Source organism: Sus scrofa, chromosome 1 (assembly GCF_054392235.1).
Source record: "Sus scrofa isolate SSC_HxYL_T2T_F1_AM1 chromosome 1, Sscrofa_HxYL_maternal_Yorkshire_Landrace_v2.0, whole genome shotgun sequence".
Classification (NCBI taxonomy): Eukaryota; Metazoa; Chordata; class Mammalia; order Artiodactyla; family Suidae; genus Sus; species Sus scrofa.
Window position 1 is genome coordinate 135962995 of NC_139383.1, and position 26185 is coordinate 135989179.

The following is a 26185-nucleotide window of genomic DNA, read 5'->3' on the forward strand; positions in this document are numbered from 1 at the left end:
CTTGGACATCCCATGGGTAGGCTTTTCAATCCTGGAAGCCAGAAGAAAAGAGCAGGAGCCTCTTTACAAATCCAATCCCCAGGAAGGGAACGAGTCTCATGCCTTTACCACAAACTGTAGGCCCAGCTGCTTTCACCTCAAAGAGATTTAAAAGGAAGAAAACCTTACCAGACACCACAACTTGAGCTGCACCCATTGCCTTGGCCACAAGCAAACTGACCAATCCAATTGGCCCTAAATAAGGAAATAGAAGACATTTGTGAAATATCAAACACCAGCTCTCCCCCCTTGTCAGGCCATGGACAGGAATTGTGTCTTTTGTGTACCTGTAGCATCTATCCCAGTGCCTGATGTATAGTGAGATCTTAGCAACTGTTTGTTGAATGCATGTGGGATTGTTCTCTACATGAAGCTGCTTCTAGGGCTGGTCTCCTGTTCTCTCTGACCCCTAACTCCTTAGAATTCATCAAGCCTCCCCAGTGTGAAATACACCCTTTTAGGTACCCTCTGAGGATCACCCTAGAAGGTGTCTTAAGTTGACCCAGCTGCTCAGGCAGCTCTAGGATGTTCAGGTACATAAGAATCAGCCTGAAGACCACCTGCTTCCCACACTATCAGTATACTAGATGGTTTTAACACAAAAATTAGACCACAAATACGGCTCTACAGAGTATCTTTGAGGACTTACTTTTTGGGCACTCCCCTTGAGAATAATTTAGTGAGTTTGCCCAGAAAGCAAAAGACTGTGAAACACCTGAAATGACCAACTAAGGGGTGATTAGTTAAATAAACTACAAGTGGGATACTACATAGTAGTTAAAAACTACGTCATCTGGAGTTCCCATCGTGGCTCAGCCGAAATGAATCTGACTAGCACCCATGAGGATGCAGGTTCGATCCCTGGCCTCACTCAGCAGGTGAGTGTCATCCAGTGTCGCGAGATCTGTGGTATAGGTTGAAGATATGGCTCAGATCTGGTGTTGCTGTGGTTCTGGTATAGGCCAGTGACTATAGCTCTAATTCCCTAGCCTGGGAACCTACATAATGATGCGGGTGCAGCCCTAAGAAGACAAAAATAACTCCTAGAAGAAAACACAGGCAATAAGCTCCTTGACACCAGTCTTGATGAAGTTTTGGATTTGACACCAAAAGCAAAGACAACTAAAGCAAAAACAGGGAGTTCCCCTTGTGGCACAGTGGAAACGAATCTGACTACTATCCATGAGGATGTGGGTTCAATCCCTGGCCTTGCCAGTGGTTTGAGATCTGGCGTTGCCATGAGCTGTGATATAGGTCGAAGATGCAGCTTGGATCCCATGTTGCTATGGCTGTGGTGTAGGCTGGCAGCTATAGCTCTGACTTGATCCCTAGCCTGGGAACTTCCATATGCTGTGGGTGCAGCCCTAAAGAGCAGAAAAAAAAAAAAAAAAAAGGAAAAAGAATCAAGTGTGGCTTTATCAAACTAAAAAGCTTCTGTATAGCAAAGGAAACCAAAAAAATGAAAAAGGCAGTGTTGAGTAGGGGGAAAATATTTGCAAATCATCAATTCAATATGGGGTTAATATCTAAAATGTATTAAATATAAAGAATGTGCACAACTCAATAGCCAAAAAAAAAAACCCAATCTGGTTGAAAATGAGCAGAGGCTATGACTAGACATTTTCCCAAAGAATACATACAGATGGCCAACTGAAGCATGAAAAGATGCTTGACATCACTAATCAGAGAAATGCAAATCAATACCAGTGAGATATTACTGCAGGCCTGTTTGAATGGCTGTTATCTAAAAGATAACAAATAACAAGCATTGGTGAGGATGTGGAGAAAAAAAAAATCCTATACACACGCACACAGACATGTATATCCACAATGGAATATTATTCAGCCACAAAACCACTGAGCTCAAAGATATGAAGAAAAAACGGACTCCCAGATGTGGTGGGGAGAGGGTGAAATGGCTGAAGGGGGTCAAAAGGTACAAACTTCCAGTTAGAAAGGAAATAAGTTCTGGTTATCTAATGTGTAGCACAGTGAATACAGTTAGTAATACTGTATTGCAAATATGAAAGTTGCTCAGAGAATAGACCTTAAAAGTTCTCATCACATAGCTTCCATGCCTGCCTGCTTTCACCTCTCACAAGTGCCCTAGCCTAATAAATCTATTTCTTGCCTATCACTTTGTCTCTCATTGAATTCCTTCTGCATGGAGGCATGAAGAACCTAAACCTCAGAGAGTCCTGATGCTGGGGGAAGTCTTTATTTTTTTCTTCACTTTTGAAGGATAATTTCACAGGGTACAGAATTCTAGGTTGTGGAAGAAGCTATTAGAATGATTGGAGGGGCAGAGCCCGCCAAACTGAGGTGTTGGGTGCAGCGCTTTCCTACGGGGATGCTGGTCTGAAGGGTCGGGTTTAAGGTCTCTGCCTGAGGTCTCCTGTGAGCCAGTGACAGCAGACTAAGCGCAAGGGGAAAAAAAGAGATGGGATTAAGATGGCGGAATAGGACTGGAGCTCAACTTCTCTCCTAAAAACAACAAAATTCAAAACTAAAGGCTGAGCAATCTCCACCCAAATAGACCTGAAACCTTAAAAAAAATACCCTACTCCAGAAGAAAAAGAGGAGGACACATCAAGAGGTAGGAGGGGCAATTTCGTGATAAAAACAACCCCATACCTCCTGGGTGGGAAGCTCCACAGACTGGAAACTAACTGGTTCACAGAGACTCACCTACAGGAGTGAGAGTTCTGAGCCACACATCAAACTCTCACGTGTGGGGATCTGGCACTGGGAGAAAGAGCCCCTGGAGCATCTGGCATTGAAGGCCAGTGGGGCTTGTGCACAGGAGCTCCAAAGGACTGGAGGAAACAGAGACCCCATTCTTAAAAGGCGCACACAGACTTTCATGTGCACTGAGTCCAAGGGCAAAGCAAAGTCTCCAAGGGAATCTGGGTCAAACCTGACTGCAGTTCTTGGAGGACATTCTGGGAAAACAGGGGTGAATGTGGCTTGTTGTGAGGGAAGGACATTGAAAGCAAAGCTCTCCAGAATATTCAGCAGCAGTGCCTTTCTCTGGAGGTGGCCATTTTGGGAAAATCTGGTCCCACCCATCAGTCAGCCTGAGAAGCCCCAGGGCAAACAACAACCCAGGTGGGATCACAGCCCCGCCCCTCAGTAAACAGGCTACCTAAAGACCCCTCAGGCACAGAGCTGCCTCTAATCCCATCCAGAGACTAAGCCCCACCCACCAGAGGGATTAGAATCAGCTCCACCTACCAGTGGGCAGGCATCAGCCCCTCCCATCAGGAAGCCTACAGCAAGCCCCCATACTGACATCAGCCACAAGGGGGACAGACATCAGGAGTAAGAGAGGCTACAACTCTATTATCTATAAAAAGGTCACCACACCAAAAAGCTATAAAAATGAAAAGACAGAGAACAATAACTCAGATGAGGGAGGAAGGAAAAACCCCAGAAAATCAGCTAAGTGATTACTGTTGAAAAACTCAGACTCAATTCCTAACCATGTGGGGCTTGCCAAGTAGTGAAAGTGCACTTGGGGAGATGGGAAAGTAGGTGATGCACCATTAAAGGGAGGGAAGAGGGAGTGATAGGAGGGGCAGGCACTAAGTGGAACAAACCCCAACTCAAGAACATCCATGATGAGAGATAGGACTCAGATGGTGGAATAGAAGGACTGGAGCTCAACTTCTCTCCTAAAAACAACAAAATTCACAACTAAAGACTGAGCATTCTTCACTCAAATGGACCAGAAACCTTAAAAAAGATATCCTGCTCCAGAAGAAAAAGAGGAAGACACATCAAGAGCCTCCAGGAAAAAGACTTTAGATTGTTGATGCTGAAGATGATGCAATACATTGGAAATAAACTGGAGGCAAAGATGGATAACTTATAGGAAACACTGAGCAAAGAGATACAAGATATAAAACTTCAACAAGAAGAGATGCAAAATACAGTAACTGAAGTAAAAAATTCACTAGAAGCAGCTAACAGCAGAATACAGCAGGCAGAAGAACAAATAAGCGAGGTGGAGGACAGATTAGTGGAAATTACGGACGCAGAACAGAAAAGAGAAAAAAGACCGAAAACAAATGAAGAGAGTCTCAGAGAACTCAGGGACAACGTGAAATGCACCAACATCCGTATTATAGGGGTGCCAGAAGGAGAAGAGAGAGAGAAGGAGACAGAAAAAAATATTTCAAGTGATAATAGCCGAAAACTTCCCTAACATGAGGAAGGAATCACTCACTCAAATCCAGGAAGCACAACGAGTACCATATAAAATAAACCCAAGGAGTAACACCCCAAGACACATATTAATCAAACTAACCAAAATTAAAGACAAAGAGAAAATCTTGAAAGCAGCTAGGGAAAAGAAACAAGCAACATACAAGGGAACCCTGATAAGGTTATCAGCAGATTTTTCAACAGAAACTCTGCAGGCCAGAAGGGAGTGGCATGATATACTCAATGTGATGAAAGGAAAAAACCTCCAACCAAGATTACTCTACCCAGCAAGGCTCTCCTTCAGATTTGAAGGAGAAATCAAAACCTTCACAGATAAGCAAAAACTGAGAGAATTCAGCAACACTAACCCAGCCTTACAACAAATACTAAAGGATCTTCTATAGGCAGAAAAAAACAAAAGAAGAAGGAAAGAAAAAAGAGCAGCAAAACAAATCCAAAGTAATTAATAAAATGGCAATAAGAACATACATATCAATAATTACCTTAAATGTTAATGGACTAACTGCCCCAACCAAACAACATAGACTTGCTGAATGGATACAAAAACAAGACCCATATATATGCTGTCTTCAAGAGACCCACTTCACTTCTAGGGACACATACAAATTGAAAGTGAGAGGATGGAAGAAAATATTTCATGCAAACGGGGATCAAAAGAAAGCTGGAGTAGCAATACTCATATCAGACAAAATAACTTTGAAATGAAGAATATTTTAAGGGACAAAGAAGGACATTACATAATGATAAAAGGATCAATCCAAGAAGATGATATAACAATTTTAAATATCTATGCACCCAACACAGGTTCACCGCATATATAAGGCAACTGCTAACAACCTTAAAAGGAGAAATCGACAATAACACAATCATAGTGGGGGACTTTAACACCTCACTTACAGCAATGGACAGATCAACCAGACAGAAAATCAATAAGGAAACAAAGGCCCTGAATGAAGCATTAAACCAGATGGACTTAATAGATATTTATAGGACATTTCATCCAAAAGCAACAGAATACACATTCTTCTCAAGTGCACATGGAACATTCTCTAAGACTGATCACATCCTGGGCTACAAATCCAACCTCGGTAACTTTAAGAAAATTGAAATCATATCAAGCATCTTTTCCGACCACAACGTGATATGACTGGAAGTCAACAAGAAAAAAACTGCAAAAAACACAAACACATGGAGACTAAACAACATGCTGCTAAACAACCAATGGATCACTGAAGAAATCAAAGAGGAAATTAAAAAATACCTGGCAGGAAATGACAACGAAGATATGACACTCCAAAACCTATGGGATGCAGCAAAAGCTGTTCTAAGAGGAAAGTTTATAGCAATACAAGCCTACCTCAGGAAACAAGAAAAAGCTCAAATAAACAAGCTAACTTTACATCTAAAGCAGCTGGAGAGAGAAGAACAGACAAGACCTAAAGTTAGTAGAAGGAAAGAAATCATAAAGATCAGAGCAGAAATCAATGAAATAGAAACAAAGAAAACCACAGGAAAGATCAATGAAACGAAAAGCTGGTTCTTTGGAAAGATCAACAAAATTGATAAACCCCTAGCCAGACTTATCAAGAAAAAAAGAGAGAGGACTCAAATCAATAAAATTAGAAATGAAAAAGGAGAAGTTACAATGGACATCACAGAAATACAAAGGATCATAAGAGACTACTACATGCAACTATATACCAATAAAATGGAAAACCTAGAAGAAATGGACAAATTCTTAGAAAAGTACAATCTTCCTAGACTAAACCAAGATGAAATAGAAAAGATGAATGGGCCAATCACAAGAACTGAAATTGAAATTGTGATTAAAAAACTTCCAACAAACAAAAGTCCAGGACCAGACAGCTTCACAAGCGAAATTCTATCAAACATTTAGAGAAGAGCTAACACCTCCCCTTCTGAAACTATTTCAAAAAATTTCATTGGAAGGGATACTTCCAAACTTATTCTATGAGGCCACCATCTCCCTGATACCAAAACCAGACAAAGACTCCACAAAAAAAGAAAACTACAGGCCAATTTCACTGATGAACATCGGTGCAAAAATCCTCAACAAAATACTCGCAAACTACATCCAACAATACATTAAAAGGATTGCACATCATGATCAAGTGGGATTTATCCCAGGGATGCAAGGGTTCTTCAATATCCACAAATCCATCAGTGTGATACACCACATTAACAAACTGAAGAATAAAAACCATATGATCCTCTCAATAGACGCAGAAAAAGCCTCTGAGAATATCCAAAACCCATTTCTGTTAAAAAAAAAAAACCTTCAGAACGTGGGCATAAAAGGAACCTACCTCAATACAACAAAGGTCATATATGACAAACCCACAGTGAACATCATTCTCAATGGTGAAAAGCTGAAAGAATTCCTGCTGAGATCAGGAACAAGACAAGGATGTCCGCTCTCACCACTAGTCTTCAACATAGTTATGGAAGTCCTAGCCACAGCAATCAGAGAAGTAAAAGAAATAAAAGGAATCCAAATTGGAAAGGAAGAAGTAAAACTATCCCTATTTGCAGATGACATGATACTATACCTAGAGAATCCTAAAGACTCTACCAGAAAACTGTTAGAGCTTATCCACGAATTTGGCAAAGTCGCAGGATACAAAATCAATACACAGAAATCGAAGGCATTTCTATATACTAACAATGAAAGAGCAGAAAAAGAAATTAGGGAAGCAATCCCGTTTACCATTGCATCCAAAAGAATAAAATACCTAGGAGTAAACCTACCTAAAGAAACAAAAGACCTGTACTCTGAAAACTATAAGACGCTGACAAAAGAAATCAAAGATGACACAAATAGATGGAAAGATATACCATGCTCATGGATTGGAAGAGTTAATATTATCAAAATGACTATACTACCCAAGGCAATCTACAGATTCAATGCAATCCCTATCAAATTACCAAGGACATTTTTCACAGAACTTGAACAAAATACTTTAAAATTTTATTGGAAGCACACAAGACCCAGAATAGCCAAAGACATCCTGAAAAAGAAAAACAGAGCTGGAGGAATCAGTTTCCTGGACTTCAGACTATACTACAAAGCAACAGTCGTCAAAACTGCATGGTACTGGCACAAAGACAGACATATAGATCAATGGAACAGGATAGAAAGCCCAGAATTAAACCCACGCACCTACAGCCAACTCATCTATGACAAAGGAAGCAAGACTATACAATGGAGAAAGGACAGCTTGTTCAATAAGTGGTGCTGGGGAAAGTGGACAGCCACATGGAAAAGAATGAAATGAGAACATTCCCTAACACCATACACAAAAATAAACTTCAAATGGATTAAAGACCTAGATATAAGACCAGACACTATCAAACTCCTAGAGGAAAACATAGGCCAAACACTCTCTGACATAAACGACAGCAACATCTTCTCAGATCCACCTCTTAGAGTATTGACAACAAAAACAAAAATAAACAAATGGGACCTACTCAAACTTAAAAGTTTCTGCACAGCAAAGGAAACCCTAAACAGCACAAAAAGACAACCCACAGAATGGGAGAAAATATTTGCAAATGAATCAACTGACAAGGGATTAATCTCCAAAATTTATAAACGACTTCTGCAGCTCCATACCAAAAAAACAAGCCTATCAAAAAATGGGTGGAAGATCTAAACAGACGATTCTCCAAAGAAGACATACAGATGGCCGAGAAACACATGAAAGGATGTTCAGCATCACTCATTATTAGAGAGATGCAAATCAAAACCACTCTGAGGTACCACCTTACACCAGCCAGAATGGCCATCATCCAAAAGTCTACAAAAAATAAGTGCTGGACAGGGTGTGCAGAAAAAGGAACCCTAGTACACTGTTGGTGGGATTGTAAATTGGTGCAACCACTGTGGAAAATAGGATGGAGATGCCGCAGAAAACTAAAAACAGAACTACCATTTGATCCAGCAATCCCACTCCTGGGCATCTACCCAGAGAAAACCATGACTCTCAAAGACACATGTACTCCGATGTTCATTGCAGCACTACTTACAATAGCCAAGACATGGAAACAACCTAAATGTCCATTGACAGAGGAGTGGATCAAGAAGAGGTGGTCCATATACACAATGGAATATTACTCAGCCATTAAAAAGAACGAAATACCAGCATTTTTGGCAACATGGATGGACATAGAAACTATCATGCTAATTGGAGTCAGCCATACAATGAGACACCAACATCCAATGCTGTCACTGACATGTGGAATCTGAAAAAAGGACAGACTGAACTTCTTTGCAGAACAGATGCTGACTCACAGACATTGAAAAACTTGTGGTCTCCGGAGGAGACAGTTTGAGGAGTGGAGGGATGGGCCTGGGCTGTGGGATGGAAATCTTGTGAAATCAGATTGTTATGATCATTACACAACTACAGATGTGATAAATTCATTAGAGTAATAAAAAATTTAAAAAAAAGTTCTAATCACAAGAAAAAAAAAATTTAGGGAGTTCTCTCATGGCACAGTGGGTTAAGGACCTGGTGCTGTCACTGCAGCAGCTCTAGTCACTGCTGTGGCATACGTTTGATCCCTGGCTTGGGAACTTCCACATGCTGAAAGTGTGGCCAAAAAAATAATTATAACTATGTGTGGTTAATTAGATTTGTTGTGGTGATCATTTCACAATATATACAAATATCAAATCATTATGCTGTGTATCTGAAACTAATATAATGTTATACATTATTATTAATGTGTAATAATATATTATTGTTTTACTCAATAAAAAAGTATATAGGTATACTGGATTGCACCCACTAGGAGTGGAGCATGCTGTCAGACTTACCAGAAGCAATTAGAAGCCTAGAATGTTTCAATGAGCTGCTAGTTTTTTCAGGTGGCTGGCAGCTAGCTGCAAGCCAATGTGGGCAGAGTGCTGCCTCATGGTGGCCTGGATCCCACCCCTCTGCTGGCCATGAGCAGGGGCCACCTCATTCTAGAAGGATCAGGAGACCAGTTCTCTAGGATAATCTGCAAGTTTCAAAAGTTGACCTTCCCTTTACTACCAAAAATATTTCCCTAGTTTCTTGTCAAGGGCTAAAAAACAATCCTAAATTGCATTAAGTGAATAAAAGTGTTACATTGCTTAGGAAATAATATTACCAATCACAGCCCTTGGAGGGGGAATGAGACAGGCAGAGGGATCCTCACATTCCCCTTTAATGAACTCATAATATGGTGTCATCTGTTTCTTACCAGCTCCACACACAAAGACCTTGTTTCCCAAAGTGACTCCAGCTCGCCGGCAGGCATGGATTCCCACAGACAGTGGCTCAATCAGGGCCCCTTCCTCAAAGGTGACATTGTCAGGAAGCCTGAGGAGTCATTCAACACACTCAGTTAGTCCCTCTGGGTTAAGAATAATAATAATAGCTAATAGTTACTGAGCTTTTATTTATGTGCTGAGTAATGTGCTAAGCAATTTGCATATATTCACTCATATAAATCTTCAGAATAGTTCTGTGGTAGACACTATTACTCTCATTTTACAGATGAGAAAACTAAGCCTTGGAGGATTTTTTTTTTTTTTTTTTTGGTCTTTTTGCCATTTCTTGGGCCACTCCCGTAGCATATGGAGGTTACCAGGCAAGGGGTGGAATCAGAGCTGTAGCCACCGGCCTATGCCACAGCCACAGCAACTCGGGATCTGAGCCGCATCTGCAACCTACACCACAGCTCACGGCAACGCCAGATCCCTAACCCACTGAACAAGGCCAGGGATCGAACCTGCAACCTCATGGTTCCTAGTCGGATTCGTTAACCACGACAGGAACTCTCCAAGCCTTGGAGGATTAAACAACTTGCTCCAAAAGTTCAAAACCAATGAGTACTGAGGGCTCAAAGGGTTTGATCCCTCATATCATAGTGCCCTCCTTTAAAAATTTTATCCAAGATCAGGTATGGTACAGCTGTCATTAACAAATGAAAAGTTCATTTCACAAAGTTTAACTTAAGCACATTCCAGCATTTCATCTGCTTCTCAAACTTACAGCCTTTCTGGTTTCATTTTAGCAAACAATCTAGGCTATCAGCAGCTTTGCAAAGCAGTGCTTAGAAGCTGACATCACCCTGTATATTGTTTCCCTTATTACATACTCTAGAAGAACCACAGCTGATGGCAATAGCTGCCTGGCTGTCCCTGGACTGGTTAAGATGGGGAAAGGGCTTGTCTCCATGCAGGAAATTAAATGCTATGTCATCTTCACCACCTGGGTTCTTGGTTTTCACTTCCCTGTCCACTGGCATCTTGACCCTCTTAATGATCCCACTGATGATGACAGCAAACATTTGTATAAGGCTTTACAGATTAGAGAGCACTCTCCTTCATTTTCTCATTTAATCCTCACCATGACCTTGTTAGGCAGGAAGGACAGGCTTTATTTTTACCTTTATTCTACAGTAGCAGAACTGAAGCTGGAAGACCTTAAGAGTCTTGCCCAAGGTTACAAGGCTAGTGAGTAGAAAAGCAAGACTTGAATCCAATCTCCTGATTCCACATCCTCTGCAGGTCCCATATCAGCTGCCTCTTGCTACAGGCAGCTCTGTAGTTAGTCTCTAATTTCTACGAGTTCCTCATTGTCTACTATTTATTCAGCACCCATAAAACCTATGTGTACATGAACACAAAACTCCTCAAGTTCTAAAAAGAAAGGTGGCAGCCAAACCATATGCTCACTCCCATGATTCTTCTCTTCATAATCCTCCACAGAATAAATAACAAGGCCTGCATTCAGCCAGTCTGATGCTCGCCACTCCTTCTTTCTCCCCTCCTCTCTGCTTCTCTTACATCATTTTCCCCACCCCAATCTTCTCTGCTTCTCTGACTGCTGTTATCTCCCCTCCTACCCACCCAACCTATTCCATCAATTCTACAAAAGGGAAAAAAGTTTGAGGTGAAATAGTGAAGACTGCCCAGCTCTCTCAAGGACCCACAACCACACACATTCTCTCTGACAGTCCTGCCTCTTCACACATGGGCCTTCCCCAAAGCTTGAATCGGTGTTAAATAAATTGAGGGTGGCTTGTGGTCAAGAACTGTCTCCTCCTCTCACATGCACTTTGACTTCCCTCTGGAATAAGAACACCAAGGAGAAATGGGATTGGGGATGGTGACAAGAGAGGAGTGTTAATGTGGGTGATCATCCCACTGATTTGGCAGATGCCGCCTTATCACACATGCAGCTATCACAGCCAGACTCCCGGGGCCCAGCCCTTTTGCCACTGGGGAGAGTTCTGGGTCCTCTTTCCCCAGGCTTGTTCAGAGGAGGTTGAGGAAAAAGGGATACATTTTTTTTTCCCCAGCCCTAATTGTTCATGATTTTGTAAATACCAGAAAATGACAAGGCAATTTGGTGGTTTTCACAATGGGATTCAGGGAAGAGGCTAAAGGGTTAAAGTATGAGCAAGAAGCCAAAAGGGAAAAAGGAAGATAGAAAATAAGGTGGGTAGGAAAATAAAGAAGCTGTGGTAGTGTACAAATCATCAAAGAGAAACTAGAGAGGAGGGTGTGGGTCTGGGGCTGGGTTGGGGACACAGACATAAAGTACCCTGGAAGGAGAGGAGGGGTGGGGATAGCATGTGCCCTAGAGGCCCTCTGCAGTGCTCCCATTGCCACTGCCAAGCAGAACATCTTCTCCCCCATCATTCCCTGCAAACCACCACCACCTCCCCATCCTCAGTGCAAAGTTTCCGTTTAGGCCTAACCCTATACCATCCCCCAGACACAAGGACACAGCTACAATATATTATGGCACTGTTTATTGAGCTCCAGTTATGTGCCAAGCCTTATGCTGAGTACTTGATATGCTTTCCCCATGGAATTTCATCAATAATTCCACGCATTTCATCATATTGATGCAATTATCTCCATTTTAAGCACTTTTTTTTTTTTTTTTTTTTTTTTTGGCTTTTTGCTATTTCTTTGGGCTGCTCCCTCGGCATATGGAGGTTCCCAGGCTAGGGGGTCCAATCGGAGCTGTAGCCACCAGCCTACGCCAGAGCCACAGCAACGCAAGATCCAAGCCGCGTCTGCAACCTACACCACAGCTCACGGCAACGCCGGATCGTTAACCCACTGAGCAAGGGCAGGGACCGAACCCGCAACCTCATGGTTCCTAGTTGGATTCGTTAACCACTGCGCCACGACGGGAACTCCAATTATCTCCATTTTAAAGTCCAGGAGATTGAGGTTACAAACTTTAAGGAACTCATTCAAGTCACGTGGTTGGTAAAAGGCAGAGATCAGTGGTTAGTCTCGAGTTTTATCATTATGCTTTTCTGCCTTCCACAAAGAACTTGTTTGGCACCTTGACTTGGAAAGGGCCCAGAAAAGGTAGGTTGGTTCAGGAATCACTTTCTCAAAGGTTGACTCTGTCCATGTAACTTGCTTTCTGTAGTATGTTGACTTGAACTTGTCATGAGGGCCCTGGCCTATGACTCCTCTCAAGGCTTCTGGTAGGCACTAGAAAACTCAGATCTGTCAGACTGTTCCTGTGACTGGCACCTGGCCTCCATCAGACAAGCCCTATCCTGGTCAAAAGAGACACTGCTGGAGCCAGGTTAGGGTGGGAGGAAAATGTACCTGTCCGGTTCAGAAGGGAAGTAGTATGCCAGTATCCCAGAGCTCCTCGGGCTAGGGATATAGACAGGATAGCACTCTGCTTCTGCGAGACACAACTTCCCAAAACCACTTTGAGAGTTGAGGTAGCGTAGTTAGCACAGGGCAGGAGCTTAAGAATTACAGCCACACCAGACTGACTCCTGGCTCTGTTCTGTGTCCAAGCCGATTAGCCTTCTCCTGCCTCTGCTAACTGTCGCATAATACGGCAATACTGATACCCACCTCACCATTACTCTTATGAAAGTTAAAAAAGATAAGGCATACAAAGCACTTATTAGGGCAAGGCCAAGAACGTAATAGTAATTGTGACTTTACATGCATTGCCTTATTTAACCTCCAGGTGATTAATTAAGCAGAGGAAGGTTAAATCATTTCCTCATAGTCACTCCCTAGGAGGGAAAGGATCCAGGGTCCCAAAGCTCATGCCCTGGCTTCATGCCATGCCACCTAAGTAAACAGTTGTTGCTGTCATTGTTTGTTGTTATCAAGGTTCCTACTGTTATAAGAGCTCTTTTTCATAGCTGCAGTAGAAACCAACAATGGAGGACAACCACAATAAATTACCTCTAGGATGGCTGGAAAGGGGTGAGGGATTTCAGCACCGATTTTCTATTATTGCTCTATGTGAGGGAAAGTTGGACTGAAAGCACAGCAAGTTAGTCTTAACCCTTGTCAGACTAACTTTCCTCAATGCCTCCAAGAAAGCAAGTTAGTCTTAACCCTTGTCAGATTAACTTTCTTCAATGCCTCCAAGAAAGGCAGGCCTTCTGAGGGGATGCCTCAGGTCTGGAATTATGAGCTGAAATGAAACCATCATAGGAAACTAGAAAAAAGAACACTAAACAAACGTTGGGTAAGAGGTCCCAGGTGGCAGGCTGGGCCGTGGGCACTAACTTGTAGCAGAAGTTAGAATTGTGTTTGTAGAACCGGCAGAGGTTCCCATCATCAGGGGGTGTGGCACAGAAGAAGATGGTTGGTGACAGATTGTATCGGCCAATCTTGCAGAATTCATCAGATTCTCGGGGAGCACCAGGCTCGATGGCAACACGGTCACCTGGAGAAAAAAACATAGGCAGGGGCAGAGATGCTGTGAAGGAACGAATGCTCCTGGACATATACTAGCAAGGGAAACTGGCCGAATGAGCCATCCTCCTCACTGGGGACCCAAGGTGCCCCAGGCAAGCCCAACCCATCAGTGCCTTCTAAAGAAAATACCAAATGTAGCACATATACTCTGGAAGAAAATGACCAGTCCACTTTACTGACTGGTTTGGCCTGCCTGGCCTTTTATCAACTCAGGGAACAAGCCAACCTGCCCCTCCAGCTCCACAGCCACCTCTCAACTTGGGAAACAGAACCAGTCCCATCTCAAACTGCTGCAAAAGAAGTAGCTAGTGGGTGGAATTTGCAGACATTTCTTTTTCTTCACCTGTTCTGATAATATGCTAAAAGGCCTTCACAAACACAAGAGCCATAATGACGGCATGTCTTATGTTCAGTCTCCTAGACAATAATTGATTCCTGGTTAGCAGAACCACTAAGGCAAATGACCCACAGAGGCCTCAGACTCTGGTACACGGTAACATTCAGGCTTGTGAATGTTCAGGCCAGCTCTATTGTACTTCTCTATGTCTTACCATGCCCACTTGGAAACCCAGCCTTAGAATGGCTCTTCTATCTTCTTAGTAAAAAAAGTTCAAACATACAGCAAAGTTGAAATAATTGTTCAGCAAACACCCAGAAGTTCTCCACTTAGTTTCTTTAATTAACATTTAGATATATTCACAGTATCACTATCCCATCTATCCATCTCTTTTCCATCCATCAGTCCTCTTCTTTTCTGATGCATTTTAAAGTAGGTTGCAGACATGAGTACACCTCACTCCAGGTTATATCATCATACTTCAGCTTGTATAACATTAACTAGAGTTCAATGCTTGTTTATGGTTCCTTTTAAAGGTAAAATTTAGATTTTTTTTTTTTTTTTTGGCTTTTTAGGGCTGTACTTACAGCATATGGAGGTTCCCAGGCTAGGGGTCGAATCAGAGCTACAGCTGCCAGCCTAAGCCACAGCAGTGCAGGATCTGAGCTGCATGTGTAACCTACACCACAGCTTACGGCAATGCCAGGTCCTTAACCCACTGAGAGAGGCCAGGGATTGAACCTGCTACCTCATATTTCCTAGTCAGATTCGTTTCCACTGCACCACAAATAGGAACTCCAAAATTTAGATATTGACGAAACGCGCAAATATGAAGTGGGCCCTTAGATGAATGTGATAATTTATCTGTGTAATGTAAACCCCTATGTAAGACACAGAACATTAACACTACCTCAGAAATTTCATTCCTCCAAGTTCCTTCCCAGTCAATGTCCTACCCGAATCCCGACTCCCAGAGGGTGTACTAACAGAGTTAGGACCCACCTGTGCCTGAGGAGTGTGCTAGGACCCTGAGAAGAACCTGTGAGAGTTCTGCCTTTCACCAAGAAGAGACAGGTTAAGCTATTTTTATGTCTTTTGTGTTAAAAGTACCCACGAGATAGTGTAGAGTCCTGGTATGTAGTAAGCGCACATTAAAAGTACTGGTGATTGTAGTAGTAGTAATATATGGTAGCATTAAGAAAAATTTTTATCATTATTATAATTATCTGAGCTGGTATTATTGCAGAGGAAATTCAAACAATAAGATAAATATTATTGGCAGGGGGCAGAAGGCTGTGACCAAAACGGCACTGTAGGAGGACTCTGAGCTCAGCTCCTCCCACAGGCACACCAAAATTACAACTATTTATAGATCAACTATCTATCAGGACTAGCAGAAAAGATTTTCCACAACTAAAGACATAAAGAAGGAACAACAAGATGGGTAGGAGGGACAGAGATGCAGTGTATTTAAGACCAACACCTCTGGGTAGGCCACCCACAAACAGGAAAATAATCACAGAAGCAGAAGTTCTCCCCAGGAGAACTCAAGTTCTGAGCCCCACCTTGGGCTCCTCAGCCCATGGGTCCTACACTGGGAAGATGAAGGCCAATGGGACTTTTGTACAAGATAGCCAGAGTAGGCTGTAGGAAACAGAGACTCCACTCTTAAAGGGCACTCACGAAATCTCACACACTCTGCACAGTGGCAGTAATCTGAAAGGAGGCTGGGTCAGAACCACTTGCTAATCTTAGGGAGCCTCCCAGAGAGGCAGGAGGTAACTGGGACTCCTGGGAATACAGATGGTGTTGGCAACAATTTGGGGAGCTTGTTCTACCGTGAGAAAACTGGTGCTGACAAGGGCAGTTTTGGAGTTCTCCCTCTTGCCTATTAGTGCAAAGGGCTTACATGCCTATAAGTCAGTTGGAACCAGTCCTGGGACCCCACGAACCGCACAGCCAGCCATGCCAGGACTGAGCCTCACCCACTAATGGCTAGCAGCCTTAGTATGAAGTGGGACATGGCCACCAACTGGGCTAGGAACAAGAACCATCAATCCACAATAGCCAGAATGCCACAACAGAAGACCCCATGCAGCCCACATAGGTAGCACTCCTAGAGTATACGGCTCTGGTGACAAGAGGGAGTGTGCTGCTGGGCTCCACAAGACATCTCCTATATAAAGCTATTTCTGAGGTTGGGAAATGAAACTACCTAATTGGGAAATGACCTACCTAATACATAGAAATAAAAGCAGAGCATTAGGCAAGATGAGGCAGTAGAGATATTCTAAACAAAGGAACAAGATAAAACCCCGGAAGAACCTAAATGAAATAGAGATAAGCAATCTATCCAATGAAGAATTCAAGGAAATGATCATAACCTTGCTCAATGAACTCAGGAGAAGAATGGATGAACACAGAAGTTTAACAAAGAGATAGAAAATTTAAAAAAGGAACCAAACAGAGCTGGAATACAATAACCGAAATAAAAAATACACTAGTAGGAATCAAAAAATTAGATGATACAGAGGAATGGATCAGTGAGCTGGGAGACAGAGTAGTGAAGAAAGAAGATTTTTTTTTTTTTTGGCTGCACCTGCAGCATGCAGAAGTTCCCAGGCTAGGGATCAAAACCGTACCACAGAGGTAACCCAAGCCACTGCGGTGACAACACTGGATCCTTAACACACTGCACCACAAGGGAACTCCAAAAGTTCCTTAAGGATATTTTAAAAGATCTCTGGAACATCAAACCTACTAACATTCATATCATAAAGGTTCTAGAAAAAAAAAAAAAAAGAGAAAAAAAGGCATAGAACTTATTTGAATAAATAACAGCTGAAAATTTTCCTAACCTGGGAAAAGAAAAAGATTTGCAGGTCCAGAAAGCAAAGACTCACAAGATCAACCCAAAGAGCTCTACAGTAAGGCACACTTAATAAAAAGAGCAAAAATTAAAGATGAAGAGAGAATCTTAAAAGCACAAGGGAAAAGGAACTAGGGATGTACAAGGAAACTCTCATAAATGTATCAGCTGACTTATCAGCAGAAACTCTGTAGGCCACAAGTACTGAAAGTAATGAAAGGGAAAAATCTACAGCCAAGAATAATAATACCAGACAAGACTATCATTTAGAATTGAGGGAGTGATCAAGAGTTTTTGGAACAAGCAAAAGCTAAAAAGAGTTCAGCACTACTAAAATGGCTTTACAAGAAATGTTAAAGGGACTTCATTAAGTGGAAAATAAAACTACAACTAGAAATATAAAAATTATGAAAAGTTCCCATTGTGGCTCAGTGGGTTAAGAACCTGACGTAGTCTCTGTGAGGATATGGTTCTATCCCTGGCATCTTTCAGTGGGTTAAGGATCCGGCACTGTTGCAAGCCGCAGCATAGGGCACAGATGCGGCTTGGATCCAGTGTTGCCATAGCTGTGGTGTAGGCCAGCAGCTGCAGCTCCCGTTCAACTAACCCCTAGCCTGGGAACTTACATGTCACAGGTGCGGCTGTAAAAAGAAAAAATAAAATAAAATAAAATTATGAAAGTAAAATTGTCATTGGTAAAGGCAAAAATATATAGTTAAAACACAAAAGTAGTAAAATCATTTATATCCAAAATAAGAAGTTGAAGGACACACAAACAAAAATATGTCAAATATGATGTCAAAAACATTAAACATTGGGTTGGTGGAGTAAAAATGCAGAATTATTAAAATGCATTTGAACTTAAGAGATTAGCAACTTAAAACAATGTTGTTTATGGATATAGGTATTTATGTATATTCTGATATCCAGTCTCCTCAACTAGACTGAAGCATTCAGGGACTGTATCTTCTCAATTTTCTATATGCCTCAAAGCACCAGGCACAAGGCTGGACCCACTGTAGAAGATAATTAGGCGCTTGTTCTAATTTAAATATGACATATTTATTTAGAGACTTTGTCCCATAGGTAAGAACCAATCAGTGGTGACTGGAAACTATGAACCTTCCACTTTGGGATAACCCTGCAAAACTTCAGAGCCTTTCTAGACCTCGCTGATGATAAATAAAAGACCTAAGTAAGACATATGTCTGGCTTCTTCAGAGCTGGTGGACCCCTCCCCATGCAGCCAGGCTCAGAGAGCCTTATAACTAACATAGGATGGCACCTCCTGAGAACTCCCTCCCCTTCCCCAAAATAATCTGTCATCTTCAGGCTGTGCAATGGCCTCATCAGGAAAGGAAGTTTAAAGCCAACAGCTGGTTATTCCAAGACAGCCTGGATTAATTCACTGAGTTGGGGAACATCACAATCTGCCACAGCTGAGAATTCCCTCCTGAATTAAGCAAATCTGGAAAAGCTATTGTTAGTTTCCCAGCCATCCAGTAATATCAATGCTGCATGGAAGGCCCTGGTTCTTAGCATGTAGAAGCATTCCGTGGTTCCTGTGGCTGGAATGTTTTCCCCTCCACTTTACATGGCTTATTTCTTATTTGCCTTCAGGTGTTGAATTAATTGTCCCTTCCTCAAACGAGCCAGGGGGTCTGGGAGTACAACACACTGATTGCACCCTGTATTCTTCTCTGCTGCCCTCAACACAGTTTTAAATAAATAACTATCCGCCTCTATCAGCTGCCTTTCCCTGTGAAAGGTAAGATCCATGTGTGCAGGGACTGAGACCGACTTGTTCACTGCTCTATCCCCAGTTTAACAGAAGGCCTGGCCCCAGGAAATAAGGTACAAATATTTGTGTAAAACGAATAAACAAATCCATTAGTTGAAGGGTTTTGCTGACCTGGTTTTAGGTGCGTCACCAATGATCCTACTTTTACAACTGTTCCTGAAGCTTCATGCCCCAGCACCATTGGCTTTTTCACAACAAAATTTCCAATTCGACCATGCTGCCAGTAGTGGACATCTGAGCCGCAGATTCCAACTGAATGCATCTTCAGCAACACCTCTGATAAGAGAAAGGAGAAGGAGAAAAGAGGTGAGGGGGGGAAAGCCCTTTATCCCTCTGAGTCACCGTGATGTTGTTCTTCTGTGCAAAGGAGAGGGCTTGGTTTCAAAAGCCAGGTACAAAATTAAGATCACAGAGGAAAACAAGCTAAAAAGTAACGCTGATTAAGACTTGCAAGGCAAGAAAGTTTCTACAGAGAAAAATAACTGCATGTGAGGGCTAGCTAATTCTATGCATCAGCTTGGCTTGGCTATGGTGCCTAGCTGTTTGGTCAAATGCTAGATGTTGCTGTGAAGGTATTGTTCAGATGTGATTAACATTTAAGCACATCCATGTTCTCTGCAGCATCATTTACAAAAAGCAAGACATGGAAACAATCTAAGTATCCATTGATGGAGGAATGGACAAAGAAAATGTGGCATACAAACATACAATGGAATATTATTCAGCCATAAAAAGGAGATCTTGCCACTTGCAACAACATGGATGGACCTTGAAGGCATAATGCTAAGTGAAATAAGTTGGAGAAAGAAAAATACTATATGATCTCATGTATATGTGGAATCTAAAAACCAAAACCAAACCAAACAAAAACCTGCCAAGTTCATGGATACAGAAAAGAGATTGGTGGTTGTTAGAGGCAGGGAGTGGAGGGTGGGTAAAATGGGTGAAGTGCAAAGGAAACAAACTTTCAGTTATAAAATAAATAAGTTGGTGTTCCCATAGTGGCTCAGTGGAAATTAATCAGATCAGCACCCATGAGGACACAGGTTTGATCCTTGGCCTTGCTCAGTGGGTTAAGGATCTGGTGTTGCCGTGAGCTGTGGTGTAGGTCGCAGCTACAGCTCTGATTTGACCCCTGGCCTGGGAACCTCCATATGCCTCGGGTGCGGCCCTAAAAGATCAAAATAAAATTAAAATAAAATAAAATAATTCATAGGGAGGTAACATACAGCATGGTGACTATAGTTAAAATTATTGTGATGCATATTTGCTAAGAGAATAGATTCCTTCCTTCCTTTTCTTTTCTTTCTTTCTTTTTTTTTTTTTTGTCTTTTGCCATTTGTTGGGCTCCCGCGGCATATGGAGGTTCCCAGGTTAGGGGTCTAATCGGAGCTGTTGACACCAGCCTACGCCAGAGCCACAGCAGCGCGGGATCCGAGCCGCATCTGTGACCAACACCACAGCCCACGGCAACGCCGGATCGTTAACCCACTGAGCAAGGGCAGGGATCGAACCCACAACCTCATGGTTCCTAGTTGGATTCGTTAACCACTGCACCACGACGCGAACTCCCCTTCCTTCCTTTTGTAATGGATGCACCATTGGCATAAGGAAGTTCCCAGGCCAGGGAGTGAATCTGAGTTGCCGCTGCAACCTACACTACAGCTGCAGCAACACTGGATCCTTTTTTTTTTTTTTTTTTTTCTTTTTTTCTTTTTTTAGGGCTGCACCTGTGGCATATGGAGGTTCCCAGGCTAGGGGGTCGAACTGGAGCGAGGCCAGGGATCGAACCCACATTCTCATGGATCCTAGTCAGGTTTGTTAACCTGAGCCACGAAGGGAACTCCAGCACTGGATCCTTTAACCCACTGTAACCTCTAACCTCTACGGCAATCCAAGCCACTGCAGTCATATTCTTAACCCACTGCACCACAGCAGGAACTCCCGAAAATAGATCTTAAAAGTTCTCATCACAAGATAAAAAACTATTTGTGCTGGAGTTCCCATCGTGGTGCAGTGGTTAACGAATCTGACTAGGAACCATGAGGTTGCGGGTTCGGTCCCTGCCCTTGCTCAGTGGGTTAACGATCCGGCGTTGCCGTGAGCTGTGGTGTAGGCTGCAGACTTGGCTCGGATCCTGCGTTGCTGTGGCTCTGGCATAGGCTGCCAGTTACAACTCTGATTCGACCCCTAGCCTGGGAACCTCCATATGCCGCAGGAACGGCCCAAGAAATGGCAAAAAGACCAAAAAAAAAAAAAACCCCAAAAAAACAAAAAACCTATATGTGCTGACAAATGTTAACTAGACATTGTGGTGATCACTTCACCATATATACAGATACTGAATCATTATGTTGCACACATAAGGCTAATATAATGCTATATGTCAATTATACCTCAATAAAACAGACATTTAAACCAGTAGGCTTTGAGTAAAGCACATTACCCTTCATAATGTGGATCAGCCTCATCCAATCAGATGAAGGCCTAAAGAAGTCTGAGGTTTCCCAAAGGATATGGAATTGTCCTCAATTCCTTGGTTGAATTTTCAGCCTGCTAGTTATCCTTATAAATTCTGTCTAGGAAGCTCCTCTGACCCTGTCTCTATATAAATATATAACAAGTCTATATAAAAATAAATATAAATAATAACTTCTCTTTCTCTCTCTCTCTGTTCTGTTTCTCTGGAGAACTCTAATACACTAATAAAAGATATTATTAGTAGGAAGAAGTGTGTCAATTACCTAAGAGGGGAAAAAAAAAACCCTGCTTTCTAGGCAATAACCATTTCCAGACAATTAATATGCTATGCCTGATTCTTATCTATTCATGAGAGGGAGTCAAGCACAATCTAGGCTTGGCAATACTTTGTGAGCTATCAGGCTGAGTTCTTCATGCCTGTTGCTTGTTCAAAAGTGAAGCTTTAAACCATCCAAAGACTTCAACTGACATTTCTCCTTCACAGGTTTGAATATGGTGAGATTTGGTGATGTTGTTGTCAGTCTTCCAAGTTGAAAATAATGATGCTACTGAGTCCCTTTGCTGAAATGAGTCCCAAAGAATTACTGGCCTAGTCTGACGGAGCTTACATTACAAATATCTCCCTGAGAAAAAGCTCTGCCTTAGAAAGACAAAGAGACACACTGCCCTTGCCACAAACCATGGGCAATACACCATGGGCAATATAAGTGTGGCTCTCAAGAACTTCCTTCATCCTTGGTTTTCCTGAACACTAAGATCAAAGGCAGGGAAAAGTCAACTGAATTAGGAAAATTATCTCAGAGTTTCCTCTTTCAAGTTACCAATTTATAACAGGAGATTAAATTTGAGTTGCTCAATGGAGTTCTCCTGTGGCACAGGGGAACTGTACTGCAGCAGCCTGGTTGCTGCTGTGGCACAGGTGTGATTCCTGGCCCTGGGAACTTCTACATGCTATGGCCAAAAACAAGAGATGCTTGAACTCCAGCTGAAATTTACCATCATTTCCCCTTCCATTTCAAGGGCAGCAAGGGATAAGAAAGTGAGAACAAAGTGCTGTATCAGAGAAACAGTACAGGATCCTTTGGGTCCAAAACAGCCCTTTTGCCACCTCTGGAATCCATAGCAACTTTTCAGAACACAATAAGGTGCCTCTTTCACTTCTCTGAACACAATATCTCAGTAGAAACACTTGTATCTTAAATATACATTACTTGCTAAACACCCATAGAAACAGCTATTGTGTGTATTCTTATCACTAAAAATCAGTAACCCAAATGATCTTTGAGTAGCAAAGCTCTGGAAGCTCCAAGAAAAGTGCCTTCAATCTAATGTTCACACAGGAGCTGCAGTTCTGGGGTAAGGTGGGGCACTGTGGGGAATGACACCCAACTCACCAAGGACACAAACAGACCCGAGTGGCTGGATGTGAGATGAGCTATCTATGGATACTCTGTCCCATTTCTTGCTTTGGGACTCCAGGGATGGAAGCAATTGGAAAACTGTCAACTGGGATCTGCTATAGCCAACAGGGCGGCATGACTTCCCCAAGTACAGACACCATCCCAGGAAACATGCATGTCAGCTGGGCTCAGCAGGTTCGGCCAGAAGGAGTAGAGCAAAGGTGGCGGGAACCTTGCCCCATTATGTTCACTTACCGTCTGCTCCTGGTTAATCAGGGCAGTAGGGTAAGCCTCTATGCAGCCCCTCCCATCCCCACTGGACAGAAGGTCCTGGTCTTCCTAGATCTTCCCTTTTATAATTCAAAGATTAAGATTTGTGGACTCACTCCTTTTCAGAGTTTGGGTTAGGACATGATTTGGCCACCCAAATGGCAGTAACCTAACTCTGTCATTAGTTCAAAAGAGGAATAATCCTGCCTTTGGTCCATAAATTGAAAATTTTTATGCTGGAGTTCCCGCTGTGGTGCAACAGGATCAACGGCATCTCTACAGTGCTGGGATGCAGGTTTGATCCCCTGCCCGGCACAGAGGGTTAAGGACTATAGCTCAGATCTGATCTCTGACCTGGGAATTAAAAGCAAAAAATAATAAATATTTTTTTAGAAAGGATTTTATGTCAAAAACTCTTTGGGACAAGTCAGTAGTTTGATACGATAACTTTTCTGGTTCTATCACTGTTTGTTTTATTTTATGTAGCAGTCAGAATGAATCTATCCAGTCATGCTGTGGACAATGGACTAGGTTGAAAACCTAACAAAAATGTTGTTTGTCTGTTTATTTACTTTTACGGCCACACCTGTGGCATATGGAAGTTCCTGGGCTAGGGGTTGAATCAGAGCTGCAGCTGAGGTCTACTACACAGCCACAACCATCAAATCTGAACCACACCTGCAACCTATACCACAGCTCAAAGCAATGCAGGATCCTTAACCCAATGAGCGAGGCCAGGGATAGAATCCACATCCTCATGAAGACTATGTCAGGTTCTTAATCCACTAGGCCACAACGGGAACCCCAAAAGCATAGTTTTAAATGGAGGTTTTAAAGTAATAAACCATAGGAAAAGAGGACTAAGGGAGCAATGCATTTCTCTCCAGGGTAAACAATAGGAAATTATAAAATTAAGTATCCCAAAGACCTACCATTTGGGCCTGGTTCAGGGATAGGATAGTTCTCCTAAAGGAAACAAAACAGAAAAAGTTAGCGTGCATAATAAACATTTTCAGTCTTTTTAAAAAGGGTAAGAGTTTTTCTGACAGCTGCATAGAAAGGGCTTTTGTCTCTAGATGGGGAAGAGATAGAGAAAGTGTGTGTTTTCTGATCATTCACATTAGTGCACAGACCAATTCTCTTCCAAAACTTCCAGTGTGGAGTTTTAGAAGCCTCCTGCGAATACAAAGGGCCTGCATTCTGGCCACTCTCATTGGGTTAAAAAGCAACCTGGTGGTATACATAGTTATTTATGATGGTGATTTAGCTTTTTTGCTTTTTTTTTTTTTTTTTTTCCCACGTTTTGCCAACTGGCTAGAAAATTCCTGGTGACAAGGTGTAAGGATAGTGAATGGCCAAATCCAAGTGTTCATTTTATTAATTCTTTGAAGGCAGCCAAGACGAGGGAGAAAGGATGTAAATTGTTCACCTCACCTATTGTGTTATATTGTTTACTGGGCTTTACATATATGATGGTACCACAGTCCACTATTTGCAGATTAGAAACCTGAAGATGGGAAATTAAATAACTTGGTCAAGTTCATATGGACCCAGAGTGGATTTTAAACCAGGGCTAATCCCAGGTATGTCTGATTCCCAAGCCTGAGTCACTGCATCCCATCACACCCTCTAGGTGGAATTTGCCTTTTCTCCTTCAGGGGTGATGTAAGGAGAAGTCAATTAGATGATGAGAATGTTGGAGCTGGGCCCAATTCAGAGCACTCTGGGGGGAAGCACTGCTCAAACTTTGCCTCCTTCAGAAAGCCTCCCTTAGTTTGGGACTGGCATATGTACACTATTAGTATATGGAATGGATGGTTAATGCAGACTTGCTGTATAGCACAGGGAAGTCTACTCATTATTTTGCGATAATCCGTGTGGGAAAAGAATCTGAAAAAGAATGGATATGTGTATATACATAAATGAATCACTTCGCTGTACAGCAGAAACTACCACAACATTGTAAATCAACTATACTTCAATAAAACTTTAAAAAATGGGGGGGAAAAGCCTCCTCCACATGCTTTTAAGGGTAGCAATAAACAATCCTAGGGCAGGTGCTCCCACTGTGGCTCAGCAGGTTAAGGACCCAATGTAGCTTGAGGATGCAGGTTTGATCCCTGGCCTTGATCAGTGGGTTAGGGATCCAGCATTGCTATGGCTGTGGTGTAGGCTAGCAGCTGCAATTTCAAACTGACCCTAGCCTGGGAACTCCCATGTGCCACAGGTGCGGCCATTAAAAAACAAAAAACAAACAAAAAAGAGAGTGATTTTGCTAACAAGATAATATTTTGGCCAAAAACCAAAACCATGCTTTCAATCTCTTTGGCACCAGGTACCCTGCCCCAAACCCAGAGGGATTGTACTTGTTTTTGTTTTGTTTTGTTTTATTTTTTGTCTTTTTGCTATTTCTAGGGCCGCTCCTGCAGCATATGGAGGTTCCCAGGCCAGGGGTCTAATCGGAGCTGTAGCTGCTGGCCTACGCCAAAGCCACAGCAACGCAGGATCCGAGCTGCCTCTGCAACTTACACCACAGCTCACGGCAATGCCGGACCCTTAACCCACTGAGCAAGGGCAGGGACCGAACCCTCTACCTCATGGTTCCTAGTCGGATTCGTTAACCACTGAGCCACGACGGGAACTCCCAGGAAATTGTTAAATAAGCACCCGCCATAACAATATTTCCACCCAAAGTCTGAGGATCTCACTCATTTGAGATTACTAGCCCTTTCTGTTGTAGCAGCTCAACACTAATTTGAACTCCCTGTTGCCAGCGAAACAAAAGTCAAAGTGATAATGCTAATGCTGATTAGCTAACACTGACCAGCTTCTTTATGTCAGGTCCTGTGTTAAGTGCCATACCTGCGTCACTTCAGTTCATCTGCACGACTATGAAGTGACTTCATTATCCCATTTTCTATATGATGAGGTGGAGGAAAGGGGAGATTTAGCAGTCTAAATCTAGGTAGTAGATGATGGAGCTGCACCCAAAGCAGCATGA

General features: G+C 42.5%; 1 protein-coding gene across 2 annotated transcripts in view; it reads right to left on the reverse strand.

The window, feature by feature from the left end:
- The window catches only part of SORD (sorbitol dehydrogenase), a 41909-nt gene that overhangs the window by 5784 nt on the left and 9940 nt on the right, over window positions 1-26185 (reverse strand). The window contains exons 2-6 of one of the 2 annotated variants that reach the window (NM_001244162.1): window positions 24117-24150; window positions 19145-19309; window positions 13835-13994; window positions 9517-9635; window positions 169-234 (exon numbers count right to left, since the gene is read on the reverse strand). In NM_001244162.1, coding sequence (NP_001231091.1) covers window positions 169-234; window positions 9517-9635; window positions 13835-13994; window positions 19145-19309; window positions 24117-24150 — 544 coding nt within the window. Of the gene's footprint in view, window positions 1-168; window positions 235-9516; window positions 9636-10047; window positions 11145-13834; window positions 13995-19144; window positions 19310-24116; window positions 24151-26185 lie in introns of those variants that run through there. The other variant, XM_084973347.1, reaches the window with a different exon arrangement.